The sequence below is a fragment of the Juglans regia genome, chromosome 1 (assembly GCF_001411555.2).
Source record: "Juglans regia cultivar Chandler chromosome 1, Walnut 2.0, whole genome shotgun sequence".
In the NCBI taxonomy this organism is placed as follows: Eukaryota; Viridiplantae; Streptophyta; class Magnoliopsida; order Fagales; family Juglandaceae; genus Juglans; species Juglans regia.
Window position 1 is genome coordinate 41,757,312 of NC_049901.1, and position 15,547 is coordinate 41,772,858.

The 15,547-nt window shown below is 38.0% G+C and overlaps 1 protein-coding gene across 2 annotated transcripts; it reads right to left on the bottom strand.

The window, feature by feature from the left end:
• LOC109012762 (TOM1-like protein 5) lies at positions 1 to 14,991 on the bottom strand. 2 transcript variants are annotated; one of them, XM_018994551.2, is made up of 11 exons: positions 14,551 to 14,991; positions 14,086 to 14,174; positions 12,864 to 12,977; positions 8,007 to 8,085; positions 7,664 to 7,765; positions 7,446 to 7,559; positions 3,819 to 3,976; positions 3,072 to 3,147; positions 2,130 to 2,215; positions 881 to 1,039; positions 1 to 687 (listed from the first exon to the last, which is right to left on the bottom strand). In XM_018994551.2, the coding sequence occupies exons 3-11, from the start codon at positions 12,962 to 12,964 to the stop codon at positions 264 to 266; spliced, it is 1,299 nt and encodes a 432-aa protein (XP_018850096.2). In that variant the 5' UTR covers positions 12,965 to 12,977; positions 14,086 to 14,174; positions 14,551 to 14,991; the 3' UTR covers positions 1 to 263. The 2 variants fall into 2 exon arrangements, with proteins under 2 accessions (XP_018850096.2, XP_018850097.2); XM_018994552.2 differs by having other exon boundaries at positions 44 to 687; positions 12,864 to 12,982; positions 14,551 to 14,808.
• Positions 14,992 to 15,547: the final 556 nt, after the last annotated feature.

The window sequence follows — 15,547 nt, forward strand, 5'->3', positions numbered from 1 at the left end:
TAATAAGAACAGAAGCTAATGCTATTTCTTAAGCTAAAAAGAAAGGAAGAATAAAAGCCATTTCTTTGTCTGTAAGGAAGCAAACTCGAGGTCAGGCACGAGATCATGCAAAACCCTTTAATGTATCATAAAACTAAAGCAGTCATGTCATTCCTCTTTCCGCAGCACCCACCCCGCACAGGCAAATCGGACACCGCTACCATATTATAATTATAAACTAAAAATACAGACTCTGAAACATCAAATGGTCCTTTTAACTGCAGTCAATCACTGAAGTCTGTGCTTCCACTGCGAGAGCTACTTGTGCCGTGACTGTGCATTGAGAGGCCCCTCATATGGCCGCTCAAACCAGCACCATCAATCTTGTTTTCTTGGAAGAATCTCTCCCTCTCAACGCGTTTTGCAGGTGGGGGCGGAATTGCAACTTGTGGGACATCCTTTTCGATGTGTTTTGGAGGTATCATTGCAACAGGTGGAGACTCTCTCTCAACATGTCTTGGAGGGGGTGAGATTGCGACAGATGGATGATGGATATTCCGTTCACTCGATGGCTCCGAACTCACTGGTCGTATAAGTGGACGGTTCAGCCTTTCTGCCGGAATGGAGGATCCAAGCAAACCCAAGTGGGGGCGCTCTGCTGAGTGCTCTTCATCTTCAGGTCTCACACAAGCTTTTCCTTTTCGTAATCTGTTGAGTGAAGAAACAACAGTTTCAAATCAGTAAACTAATCGAGTTTTCCTCACATATTGCCACAAGTCAAATGAAAATAGCCAAGTTGGCAGATCTACTATCCAGTTTAGTAAGGGATATGAGTAGGCCATTAAAGCTAGGGCGGGTATGCTACATTTCAAAAGCCTAGGCCCCATGGAGATGTACATACCTTCGGAAAAGCTGCTCGGCCTCCTCTTCCTCTGTTTCATCAAGGCTAAAATGATTTGCAGTTGATGTAGGCCTACCTGAAAGAAGGTCATCATGTCTTGCAAGAACTTTCTGGAGTTGCTCGTTCAATTCAATTGCTTGAGAAACCACCTTCTCATCCCTGGGTGCATAACATAGGAATCAACTGAAACTGCAAGGGCTAAGTATGCGTAGAACACAGAACACGTATGCATAAGAGCACATGATGTGTACATGCAAGTCTCTATGCACATCTACATGCATGTATTGTGCTAAGTAAACTAGTCAGTTGTCAGGCGCACAAGTTATGGATCCATGGATGCTAATTAGACAATTCAGCCATCTGTTAGAGAGAGAGAGAGAGAGAGAGAGACCCAAGTCCTAGTTATGGTCCATGGAGCCATGGACTCTAATATTTAGAAAAAACACCAACTTGATGTCGAGCAATATTAGGTACTCCAAGAATATGGACACACGATACTCATTCTATTATAAGATGCCATGTCAATTAAAACTGATGCTTACATAAGAATTTTAATTACATGACATATTGTGATAGGATGGAGTACCATGTCATCTCTACTCTGGGAGCATCTAATAATTTCCCATCGATGTCCTACCTTGTCTTGTTTTCATGATGACGATTGGTTCGCATGAAAATTTGAACGCGCATAACAAATATTACCAAATATTCACAACAGTTGATTCTCATGTAAGCTATTTCCTCAACATTAGCTCAACGATTGAATGATTGAAGTACTTCCACCAAAGGAAGATGAGACCTTTTACTAAATTTTATAACAATTCTAAGGCTGTGTTTGGGTAGTGGTACTATTCAATATTTCATCAATATTTTACTACTATTTACTACTATTTAATATTTTATCATTACTTTTCACATACTTTTTACTACTATATACTACTATTAAATATTTTATCAATATTTTTTCCCCACTTTTTCACTACGATTCATATATCATCTGAGATCACCTTACTACCTAAACGTAGCCTAAGCCACCCATAAATGAGAAGTTATGAAAATTATATACTATTCTTCCAAGGGTAGCATGCTCCAGTGACTGAATAACTTCTGAGAAAAAAAATCTAATATCATGATTTTTAGCAACTCCTTGTACACCGATCCAACTTTGATTTCACTTTTTCTAAAATTAAATTGAGAAATAATAGTATGCACAATTGCTATAAGTAATAAATTGATTACTCAGCCCTACCGAGAAGTCATCACAAGATGCATCACTCTTTGTTTTTGAAATGAACACTGTTCCACCAGATCAAGTGTAAACTCGTCCTTTGCTCCCTGAACGATATGACACCATGAAATTTGACAAGACATGCTAGTTTTTAGTTTCACATATAATCAAGGAAAGAAATTTCATAAAACAACTGACATGCCATTAAGTATGTTCCAGACTGTTTGATTCGATTCATTCGAGGTAAACAAAGTGACATGCCAGTCAAATAAGTTGCAATCCCATGATTCAGTTAGAACGCACAAGTGATGTACATATTTGGCATGTGGTAAACAAAGTGAAATGCAATTCAAATAAGTTGCAATCACATGATTCAGTTAGAAGGTACGAGTGATGTACATATTTGGCATGTAGCCTCCAAACCAATAGTGCCTTTATATATAATTAACCATAGAAAATAAGGGTACATAAAACCATCTAATAACCAATGCAAGTTCAACATAAAGTTTCTAAAGCTTTCAAAAATTCAGATTCAAACCAAAAAAATTAGCCATCATGCCATTTCTTTTTATGGCACAAAAGGTCATAAGGCTCTTGGATATTATCTTCCTCAAGTTGACAGCATTAGAACATCATAATAAAAGGATAGTCACCACCCACCACAAAACCCATTCACTATTAATCACTTTTTCGTCTATCAAGTTGCTGGAAGCTTCAACCAAGTAGGTACAAGATTCCTAGCTAGAAGCCATTAATCTCACCCAAAAATGCATATCAAATATGAGAGTTAAGACATTCCAAACTGTAGAACCATTATAATAAGAATATAAAGGGGTTTTTTCATTATAAGAGATGATGAAAGGGTGTTATAATATCAACATAACATAGTGCAATGAAACATATCAAAGCAACTCATTGCTGATCACGTCATATACAAAATTCAGGAATCATAATCCATCATACCTCAGGATGTTGAGTATCAACAGCATCGAGGACTTCCTTTAAAACCTCTAAAGCATTACTTGCCTTCTGAATTATACTGTATGGAATGGATAGACTTAGAAAAAGGTATTATTTGCAGGCATATCAAATTATCAAGACTTTGAGGACTATAATTTTTTTTATAAGTAATCTCTTTGAGGAATACATGGATATCATTTTTTTATAAGTAACATAATTTCGTCAAAAAGCAATGTGGGGTGCAACCCAGGTATACAGGAAGAATACAAGTGAACCCCAATTCAATAGGATATATGAGTATCCTGAAGTACACAAAAATGGAAATAGGCAGATTGAAGAACCTAAATTTGTAACATAATGATTTACCATCCCATTTATTAGAACATCAGCCTTCATTTAACATAAAAATAAAATAAAATAAAGGCAGGGCCAAAATCAAGATGGTCTAGAGTCTAGATTTGACCATGAGGATATTATATATCACTTGCACATGATCTCTTTATCTGCCTGAACCACAGGTAGAAGAAGCAGGGACATTGTGACATAGACACACTACCCAAAACAAGGTCCAACCAAAGCATGTTAAGTTAATATTAGACCTGAAGTTTGTCTACCAGCTTTGATCATAAGGAAGGTATCACCAATAGTTCAAAATGGACTACAAATACGTAATTTCCAGGGCCATATATACAGTGAATAGGGCATAAAGTAGGCCAAAATACATCAATAAATAGAGTAAGCAGATGATACCTAGACTCGGGAACAAACTGTGGTTCTGCTTGCCGAGTAACCTCTTCATTCCTAGAGGAGGCTAGTTCCCCATTAGGTAAATCATTCTTATTTGCTTGTGGAGTAGGATTACTTGATTGAACAGCATGGGGCCTTTGTGGAAACTGTACTCCTGCACTCTGAAAGATACAGAAAAATATAAGTCCGTGAAATAGCATAACATCCAGAGTATGTAAATAAGAATTTAGAAACACATGTATACAGGAATTCAAGACAGCAGTTTATATGAAGACATAATTCAATATTACTGCTTGGCTTGAATACAATAAGCTTGTACGAAATATTTAAATATCAGAAGCGGACATAGCAATTATGCCAATTATGACAAGTTACACAGCAAAAATTACCGAGCTGACAGAGTGAGTGGAAGGACCACATTTTTAGGAACCATTTGGATAGTAAGATGAGATAAGATGGTTTTTTATGAAAGTTGAAAGTTGAATAAAATATTATTAGAATATTATTTTTAATATTATTATTGTTTTGGGACTTGAAAAAGTTGAATTGTTTATTATATTTTATGTAGGAATTTGGGAAAGTTGTAATGATGAGATAATACGAGATGAAACCATTTCTATATCTAAACATGGCCTTAGTCATAAAATGGTTCAAGTCATCCTTTCTGCAAATAGACTTCAAATTCCTCAGGAAGAAAAAGAGTGGAAAATAACCATATACTCGATACACAAGGCATACACCAAACCCGACCCTAACCCCTTGTTTCCCGTAGAAATAAAACTCTACCTGAAAACCCAACCCCAACTCCTTATTTCCCTTAGAACTAAAACTTCACAATGCCCTCTCTTTAGACTTTCCGCTACTTGAGCTACCACCTTTAGCGTTGTAGTTGATTTCCCAATGAAGACGTTGTAACTCCCTACTTTTCTTGAAACTTGATTTGGTTTCAAGTGCGTGGCTTGCCTCAATCGCAGTGATTAGTTCTTTAAATTGGTCTTCACATCCTCCATGTGAAATTCTCACGAACTGCTGAATCTCATTAACTTTAGGAAGAATCCAATCCGCTATTGTAGGAAGAGAGACCAAGGGAGCAACATTATCCCCAGGCACAGTATCCAACTGCACTCCTGACTCTGGACATTCCTCTATGCAAGGCACCAAAGCCAAGCTCATTGGTTCTCCAATAACTCCATTGGTTCTCTCCAATGGTTTCAAGGTCCCCATTGAAGATTCTGGAATAACAGCAAGTTCCTTCACCTCTGGGGTGGTAGCGGATTCTACATCTCCTTCAGACCTTGGCAGTACACCATTTTCCTTTAACTCCGACGAGGAAGCCATAGTTTCTTCAAGGACCAAAGGTGTAATACCGACTATTGGTCTATCTTGTGTAACAAAAGGCGAATGACATTCCATTACTGATGCCTCAATGCCGATACCAGATGTAGACCCCGCTTCAAATATGTCAGATTTCCTTTTGACCCACCATACTCTCCTGGATCTGGTTATAAGAACAAGGCCGAATCCGATTTTCCGTTTTCCTCTATCAGAGTTTAAAGGGTTTGGGCCTATCTTGTTTCTTACAACCCTATTGCCTCTAGCTCAAAGCAGGTCTATTTTCGTAGACAAGCAAGCTATCGCTGCCTTCAACTCGACGAGTTGGGTTTCCATCTCCTTTCAAGAATTTTGCATCTCTACAAGCTAGTCTTGAGGCGTGATTTGCAGACCCCCCTCATTCTAAACCTCCGAGGCATGACCCGTCTTCAAAGCTGTCGCATAGGATCGCCTCAACACCGAGGATGTACTTGGGTCTTTCACCTCCAAGTTCTCCCTCTCTTCCATGCCACCTTCATGTCTGCTACAAACCCCCTACCTTTGAGTTGGACGTGACTCCCTAACAGAGCCATGTCCTACAGCACCTCTTTGTCCTTCCATACCATCACTCCCAAAACGACACCCACGGGACTGATCTTGCCGTGGGAAAAATCATGCAACACCTCCCCCATCCTTCTCCAGCCACTACCCCTCTCCTCGGGAATGAAAACAAAATTCTCGAGTGATGGTACTAAAAAATACTATGTCTTTGTTTTACGTATCCCAAAGTACTAAAAAATACACTAAACCATGGTAGCAACAACAAATTCCTTTTTTCTGGTAAGTGGTAGCAATAATCAAATTCAAGCATAACCCCAAGAGATTGCCCAAGTGGTGAAGGCTTTGGTCTTGGAGTATCACTCATTTCAAGGTCCAAGGTTCAATACCTCATGGGTGTAAACAATCCTTTGGGGCCACACCCCTTGGTGAAAAACCAGCAATTTAACCAGTTCTGTATAGGAAAACTTCCGAGGGTGAGGTGCACGGAACATGGGTTTACTCTGCAAGGGTGGGTCCGAAGGGCCCTGCCTTAGAGAGGTTCCCCGACATAAAAAAATAAAAAATAAAATAAAAAAAGAAGAAGATCAAATTCAAGCATATAGGGCTGAGAAATATGCCTAAAATATGCGTAACAACAAAGTATCACTAATCGGAATCAACTTTAATTGGCTGTTAATTAATGGCAATTTTTCGATGCCTCACATCTGTTTTAATAAATGAAAAAGTGCACTTAATTGCATCGGAAGTATTTCGAAGTGCATATGCTTTATACATTTCAACTGCACTTCATCAAATGTTCTTCGCTCAAGAAGTGCATTTCCATTAGCAGCTTTGCACTTTACATAGCTAGGCCCACCTTCAAAACCCCACATCAACTTTTTCATGGGCACTATGTTCAGCTGGACTAAATTTTTTTTTTTTTTTTATTATATCGGAGAACCTCTCCAAGGCAGGGCCCTTCGGACCCACACTTGCAGAGTAAACTCCAGTCCCATGCACCGCACCCTCAGAAGCTTCCCTACACAACTGGTTAAATCGCTGGCTTTTCGTCAGGAGGTGTGGCCCCAAAGGATTGTTTGCACCCATGAGGTGTTGAACTTTGGACCTTGAATGGAGTGATACCCTAAGACCAAGGCCTTCACCACTTGGGCCAATCCCTTGGGGTTAATTCAGCTGGACTAAATACACATCTCCACTACCACTCCATCAACCTGCACCACCACCATTTGTGAAATAGCCTGATGGTCACTACCCACTAAGGTGTGGAACAAAAACTCAGGTATATATGATCAATTAGTCACAAGTATCTACAAGGACCATGCATAAATTTCAATCTGCATAAGGAATTGAACAAACTCACTAGTCACTTGAGTCCTTACCAGTCAGCATTTATTATTGCTATACTCTCATATTCACACAACACAGTTTACAAGACCTACTCTCATTTTTGTCTAACCATGCCATGCTCTGACCCAACCATATGCTATGAATCGAGTGTTGCGCCATAGTGCGGAACACACACTTAGGCATATCTGATCAGTTAGTCACAAGTATCCACAGAGACCAAGCTTTAGAAGTTCAAATCTAGATAAGGGATCGAACAAAGTCACTCGAGTCCGTACTAGTCATCATGCTAGAGAAATAGCAAAAATATTCATTATAGCTATATACTCTCACCTTCACACAAAACAGTTTACAAGATCCAATCTCATTTTTGTCTAAACATGCCAAGTTTTGACCCAACCATAATACACCTACCACCAATTCATAGTATGCCTCATAATACTTGGGGAACTTTCCGGTAGCACCACCAAGGGATGTCTGTGTGGCATCTAGCATAAGAAAAATCCGCTCCCTTACAGGCAAGTCTGACTGCAACCAACAAAATTGGCCGAACAAAGGTAAGCTATTTAAATAAAAAATATAAAAGATCATCTAATAGCAACGAGTTTTTCTAAATGGGAGCAAAGCTGAACCTTTTTCTTGACTATCTTCACAAGTAAGGGGAGAATCCCTGTATCAAGCACCTGCTTGTGAATATGTTCTCCAACAATATTGTTCATCAACATCTCCAATAGCTGCAAAAATTAAGAAATAAATGCAAGATTGAAAAGAAAGGCACCAAGCAGGTAGAGCATGAAAAGAAATTGACCCTAATTATAAGGTCATTCGATCATGGCATCTTTTAAAAGGAAAAAAAAAAAACTACCCATTTCAGTGAAAGAATGTCTTTTCTCTCTTTTTTCTATGTTGGGAACTTCAATTAATGCAAATGAAAATTAGATCACACCAACCAAATATTTTCTTCATCCAACTCACCATCACAGCATAGAGTTGAGTATTTGGGTGTTTACTTCCCAGCCGTTTTTTAATAGCTTTAATGACATCTCTAGCTTGCCTGCATGGTTAGAAACAACAAGACCCTACTGAGAAAAAGAAGATGGTAGCAAACTAGACAATAAATAGGATAAGAAAGCTTGAGTCATTGATGACCAAGCCAAGTGTGGATTCAAGCCAAAGAGCATAAAGGCTATAATAGGGCAATGTAGGCTTATCTTGATTACATCAGCAAGCAACAGGGTCAGACATCATGTAGCATTTACAAAAAACAGTCATTCAAACATCCTCTAAGAGAAGTGTTCAATGAACAGCTAACATGTAATAAATTTCAGAGGAATGATGTTGGGTTTCCAGAGAGTCAGCATTGACCAACTAGCATAATTAAAAAAAGTTAGGTTACTGTGGATCATCTTCTACTGCATTGTGAGGTTGCTAGAGTGTTATGGGAAAATGTATTCAGATGATTAGAGCTAGCCTAGGTTATGCCTGCCACTGTGGTTGAGCTTCTAGCCAGTTGGACAAATCTAGGCGGTATTCCACAAATCACAGCTGTGTGGAAGATGGTTCCTATCTGCATTTTGTGGTGCGTAGGCAAAAGCGTAATGACCGGACGTTTGAAGGCAATGAGCGCTCATTGGAAGAGCTTAGATTACTTTTTATCAGAACCTTATTTTTATGGATCAAAGCTGTTGATTTCAAAGGCCTTGATTTTCATGATTTTCTTGTTTCTATTCTTTTTTTTTATATATAAGTAAACGATAATGTTATTAATAAAGAATAGGCAAAGCCCAAGTACACAATATGGTATACAAGAGATAAGACCTATCTAGGTCACAGTATTAGAAACTAGAAAGTCATGAAAAGTTAGGCCATTTAAATCTAAAGCTATGGCCCATAGAAATAAAGTACGAAAAAAATGAGTGCGAAGTTCCTCTAGTGACCGCTCCTTGTTTTCAAAAGTCCGCTCATTCCATCCTTGCCATAAGCACCACATAATGCAGGCTGGAATCATCTTCCATACGACTTTGATTTGTGGGACTCTTCTCGGAAGCGTCCAGCTAGCCAATAGTTCAACCACCATTGCAGGCATTACAAAATATAAGTCAACTCGGCTAAACACTTCAAACCACAAGGCTCTAGCTATCTCACAATGTAACAAGAGGTGTTCTATTGTCTCCCTGGATCTCTTATACATACAACACCAATCGATGATAACTACCTGTCGCTTCCGCAGATTATCAATAGTTAGAATCTTCCCCAACGCTGCTGTCCAAGTAAAGAAAACCGCTTTAGGAGGTGCCTTATTCCTCTAGATTTTCCTCCATGGAAACTGAGTATTTGCTAGATGTGAAAGGGACTTGTAGAAAGATCGGACCAAAAAAGTGCCCTTACCCATAGGAGTCCACCACAACCTATCAGTTTACTGACTATTTGGCTTCACAGAATATAATAGGCTGAAAAAAAGCCTCAAATCTACTTCCCAATCTTGCGCCACTACTAAAAGTGACATTTTTTTTTTATAAGTAATAAGTAGTTGTATTGATAAAGATAAGACATAGCCCAAGTACACCGGACGTATACATATCAGTACACCAATTTAAGAACTAGAAACAGTTACAAAGCGGGAATACTTACCACTATACTTACCACTGCACTTGGTCCCTTGAACAAAGCATGAGGTCCGCTACTGAAGCATCTTGATTACAAGCCACACAGAAAATAGCTAGAAAGGAATCCTTAATGGCCTCATTCCCGCACTATACTTCCCTCCAAAACTTGATTTGGGACCCCCCCCCCAACACAAAAAAAAACACTACTCTAGCATGGCTATAAAATTCCCCCCGTCCACGTTGAATATACTTCCAAAACCCCCCACACCATTAGCCCCATGTGGTTCTTCAGTACACCATCCGCCCCACAAGGTCCCGTATTTGCGATCAACCACGTACTTCCATAAGGCATCTGATTCCATGTTATACCTCCATAACCATTTCCAAAGTAAAGCCTAATTAAAAGTTCTCAAATTTTTCACCCAAACCTCCTGACGAGATTGGTCTACACACCTTGTCCCATTTCACCAGGTGAAATTTGGATTCGTCCCCCATCCCACTCCAAAAGAAATCCCGATACAATTTTTCAATCCGAGCTGTCACACTAGCAAGTACGGAAAAAAGACAAAAAATATGTAAGTAAGTTAGAGAGAGTGCTCTTAATGAGAGTCAAACGTCCACCCTTCGACAAATACAATCTCTTCCACCCAGCCAATCTCTTTCCTATCTTCTGAATAACAAGATCCCAAATAGATGAGGCCCTTAAGGTCGCCCCCAAAGGCAATCCCAAGTAAGACATGGGAAGAGAGCCTACCTTGCACCCCAAGTATACTAGCTAGTTGCCGAGTATTGCTGACATTCCCCGCTAGCACTAACTCTAACTTCTCAAAATTCACTTTCAAGCCTGACACTGCTTCGAAGCACATGAGGAGAGCCTTCAATGCCTTCAACTAATTGCGGTCTGCCTCATAGAATAATAGTGTCATCTGCAAAAAGTAAATGAGACAAAGTACTAATGCCTCTATTGGGATCACCTATCGGGAATCCACCGCCGATATCATCCTACTAAGAGCCTCCATAATGACGACAAAAAGAAGTGAAGATATTGGATCACCTTGCCTCAAACCACGAGAACTACTAAAGAAACCTATGGGACAGCCATTGATCAAGATTGAGAACCTTGCCATTAAGATGCACCAACTAATCCACAACCGCCATCTAACCCTAAACCTGCATCTCCCTAGCAAGTATAAGAGGAAGTCTCAGTTTACATGGTCGTGGGCCTTCTCCATATCTAGTTTACAAATAACCCCTGTGGCACCCGACTTTAATCTACTATCCAGGCCTTCATTCGCTATGAGGACTGAATCCAGAATTTGACGACCACGAACAAACGCATTTTGTGGCTTCGAGATGATCTGACCCAAGACCTCCCCTAACCTGTTTGCAAGCACCTTAGAGATGATTTTGTACACCTCATTCACAAGGCTAATAGGTCAAAAGTCCTTAATCTCAGAGGCTCCAATCTTCTTTGGAATCAGCGCAATGAAAGTGGCATTAAGGCTTTTCTCAAACTTCCCAACCGAGAATATTTCCAGAAACACATTCATGATGTCCTCTTTTGCTACCTCCCAGCAAGCTTGAAAGAAGCCCATCGAGAAGCCATTTGGACCGGGAGCTTTATCTTTAGCCATGGGTCTCACTACATAAAAAACTTCTGCCTCTTTAAAAGGCCGCTCCAACCAAGACGTTGCCTGAGGCTCAATAGTGTCAAAGCCAAGGCCATCAAGCTTAGGCCTCCAACCCTCTCGTTCTGAAAGCAATTGTTCATAGAAGTCCACCACATGCTCCCAAATCCTAGGGGACTCCTTGCATTCCATACCATTAATATTCAGTCTTTCAATGGTATTAGTTCTTCTGTGGGAATTAGCAACTCTATGGAAGAACTTTATGCTCTGATCCCCTACTTTTAAACAAGTGCACCACAAGAATAGGCATTATCATCTAGGAAGACGATATACAAGAGGTTTCTATTTCTCCTTCCTAGATGGGTGTCACCTCTTGTATACCATCTTATGTACTTGGGCTATGCCTATTCTTTTTAATGCAATTGTTTACTTATAAAAAAAAAAATCAACTAGCATAATTTCAGTTTAACTAAAAAAGCCATTTTTTTTAATCAGGATATCAACATTGGATGGTACAAATGGCATTATCTATCAGGCTTGTCAACAGTTTGAGTCCTAAAACCATAGAAAGGAAGCTCAGAGGAAGTAGTTGAGCTCCTTCAAGACAAATTATTCAAGAGAAACTCAACAAGCCAAGCTTCATCCCATCAGAAAGTACTAATCTCATTTCCACTACGAGTACCTGAAGCTTGCCTACGGTAAATTCAACACTTTTTAATGTTATTAATAGAAACTCGTACCAGCTTGAACATGAACAAGCAATTTGGGATAAATTTAATCTCAGCACTAGTTGATCCAGCTGAACACAAGTCTAGCTCAAACATCGCAAGACAACATTCAGGCTGGCTATTGGAAACCCATGACCCCACAAATACTTATGCAAGCCATCCATATTTAAAAATTTACTTTTTTTTACCTTTCGGATTTGTAAGCAACGGATTTACCCAACATGTTTTACACACAAAAACATGTTCACCACCATGTACTTAGGAGGAAGAAGGCTTGATTAGGTGCTAGAACTCATTGGCATCCATATTTGACACATACAAGTGTACATTTCATCTTATTCATGACAGAGCTAAGGTTTCCATCATTTCATTTGGCTTACTCTTGCAACCTTATTGCCCAAAATCAATAACCATCACCGAGAACCAATAACATGTTTTTGCTACGTAATCAAAGTTTTTATTAAAAAACAAACAGACACAGCCCCTGTATGCATTCATATGCATAACCCATAATTCTGTAAGAAGACAGCTTAATAAATTACATTTGCTTCAAATTCATCTGCAGTTTGCTACGAATTAGCCATCACATCAATATATAGAAATTCCTTTACAATAAGTCCCATTTGCCAGTGCAGTTACTGCCAAAAATGCCGATGTGCAATATATATTATTCTATGTAATGATTTAATGCAGAACAAAGGTTCTATAACAAGCAATCACTCCAATATACCTCTCCCAAGGAAAGTATACAAGATAATTAAGTACCCATTCATTAATTAACAACTTTAGATGGCCTATGCAAACTATTATCTTATGTGATCCATAATCTTCTATTCACATAAAGAATACTGATATATAGTGAACTGCTACCTGTGATCATGAGCAATTAATTCACAGATTTGAATGTTTTTCGCCCAATCCATTTCAGCCAGTTTCTCACTTGTTGCAGAACTGACAAGCTCAGCAGCCATCTTTTGCTTAACTCTGGACTTAAAATAAAAAAATCAGCATTACGTGTTAAGGTATAGAAGAAATAAAATTTTTATAAAAGAATTGACTAATTGCATATGCAACTCCTAAAGTAGCCAAAATAGCGTCACCTGAGAAAACAATACAGATGTGCATACACACTTAAGAATAGTGAAGGCTCCATAAATGAGCATAATCAATATCGCAGTATCATCTTGGAAGTCATTATTTTATAAATTATTAAAATCCCCAAGAGATAACACTAAGGAGATGTTTGGATTCGCAGTTCATCTCAGCTCATCTCAACTCATCTCACTACTATTCATTACTATTCAACAATTTTAACTCACAAATCTCACTACTATTCACAACTCATCTCATTACGATTCACAATCCATCTCAACTTATCTCAAGTCATTTTCGAATCCAAACGTCTCCTAAGAATTGGAAGTCATTATTGCATTAACATAATACATTCAACACTCGATCATGGTCAATCTGAAGTAAAAAATGGTTTAGAAGTCAAGCAACAGAAGCATGCATGAGAGAACAGAACATGTAAATGAAAAATAGTTTAAAAAGTGTGTTCAGACCATGTTTTAGTGCTACATGCGAAGGAGAGTCAAATCCACAATGAGGGTTATACCTTAGGCCATTATTTCTAAATTATATGGGACGATCCAAAAGGCAGTAACTTTCTTGAGAGTGCCTGATCCACAATACAACCATCACACGGCTCCAGATATAGAAGCAGAAGAAAAGCAAACTAAATGGTGACAGAACAATCAAATGCGCATAACTAAGAATGTTTAATTAAAGGAGTAGCTTAATACGCACTAATGGTTCAAAAAATTGTGAAAATAACTTAATTAAATAACTTCTCACCTTCAATCGAATTACATAGCAATAAAAATAATTTAGTTAAACCCAGGCTACCATCCTATCAATCACACCACTGGAAATTAGAATTACTAATTTCATTATGTAAATGCAGATTAAAAAACCAGCACAATTATTAAACGTCAAAGAAGCAGCTGAAGATAATTATAACCATGCATCAACTGATAAAAGGGAAGAACTATATCCGATTACTTGAGGATGTTCTGAAAGAATATAAACATACATTCGGTGACAAAGGCAAGAGCCCAATCAAGCACAAAGGGTTGACTAAGTGGAACCGAGACTTCGACGCCGAACCCGGAGCACGCTACTCTGCAACCAATCAAACGAGAAACTTTATGAGGTTAGATAACAACAAAACAGTACCTCACTTCGTTATAACTGACATTTAAAAATATATATCTATATCATACAACTTGGAGAACTGTTAGCGAACAATAAAGGTACAAAATAATATTCATCCAGTTTTAATCTCCCAAAGAAAAACTGAAATTTAGGAAACAAAATGGAAAACCCCCAGAACAGACAACTAAGATTAAAGCTTGGGTCAGATCTCAGTCAAGGCATCAAGAAGAACAATATATACAGAGGGTTCGTTCAAAATCAAGATATCCAAATTGTAAATTGCAGGAACCAAAATTCTCAAGCCAAGAGAAAAAAGGGAACAAACGAAAAGGAGACGGCATACCGGTGAAGAAGGAGAGAAAAACAGAGACAATTAGAAGAACGGTGAAGAAGAGCTGGTAAACCTTAAAGAGCCTCAGCATTTCAAGCGATAATAATTGATCAAATGAGAACAACTCACAAAAACCCAAACAAAAAAATGATCTCTATCTAAAGCTTTATTCTCTCTTTTCGAGTAGGCTAAAAGTAATTTTTGGGGGCGGAGAGGATGCTACGTTCTGGTGTTTGGAAGGCGAGAAAACGGAAAGGGGTGGGAGGAGAAGTATCTGGGTATTATTCTCGTTGTTTAGCACGGTAGCAACTAGCAAGTTGCTAGTTAAGGTATTAGAAGCAGAACAGCGGCACCGCCATTGGGGCCCGTCTAAAGCTAAAGCAGCTAAAGCTGCTTTTTTAAGGAGAAAATTTTGGGGGTTTCTACCGTCACTTGTTGATTCACCTGTATGCTGACCCTTCCTCTCTTCATCTCACACGTGTAACTAATATTGGTTTTTATTTTGTTCTGTTTTCTGGTATACGTGTCTTTTTAAACGGTTTTGGCATAAGATACCAATTATTAAAGCGCTGATTTGATGTGATATATTAAAATAAATTTATTATTTAATGTATTATATTAATTTAAATCAATTTTTATTTTTATAACATTTCTGTGTAATTAAAATATTTTTTATTATTCAATTATTTGAGTTAAAGAATTTTGTCAAATAAGTTTTAAAGTTCAACTATGTTCTATCTTGATATTCATCAACCCGTGAATTTAACTATTTTTATCTTAAAATAATTTAGTGTTTTAAATAAGACATAAATAAATATTAGGCTTAATTTGTTTTTATAATTCTTTTTAATTCATTTTATTTAATTTCATTTAATCATTATAATTTTTTTAAATTTTTATAAAAAATAATAATAATTCAAATTTTTTAAATTTTAAAATAAAAATAATATTAAAAAATATATTATAACGATATTTTGTTTAGTTTTTAAATTTAAATTTATTTTATTTT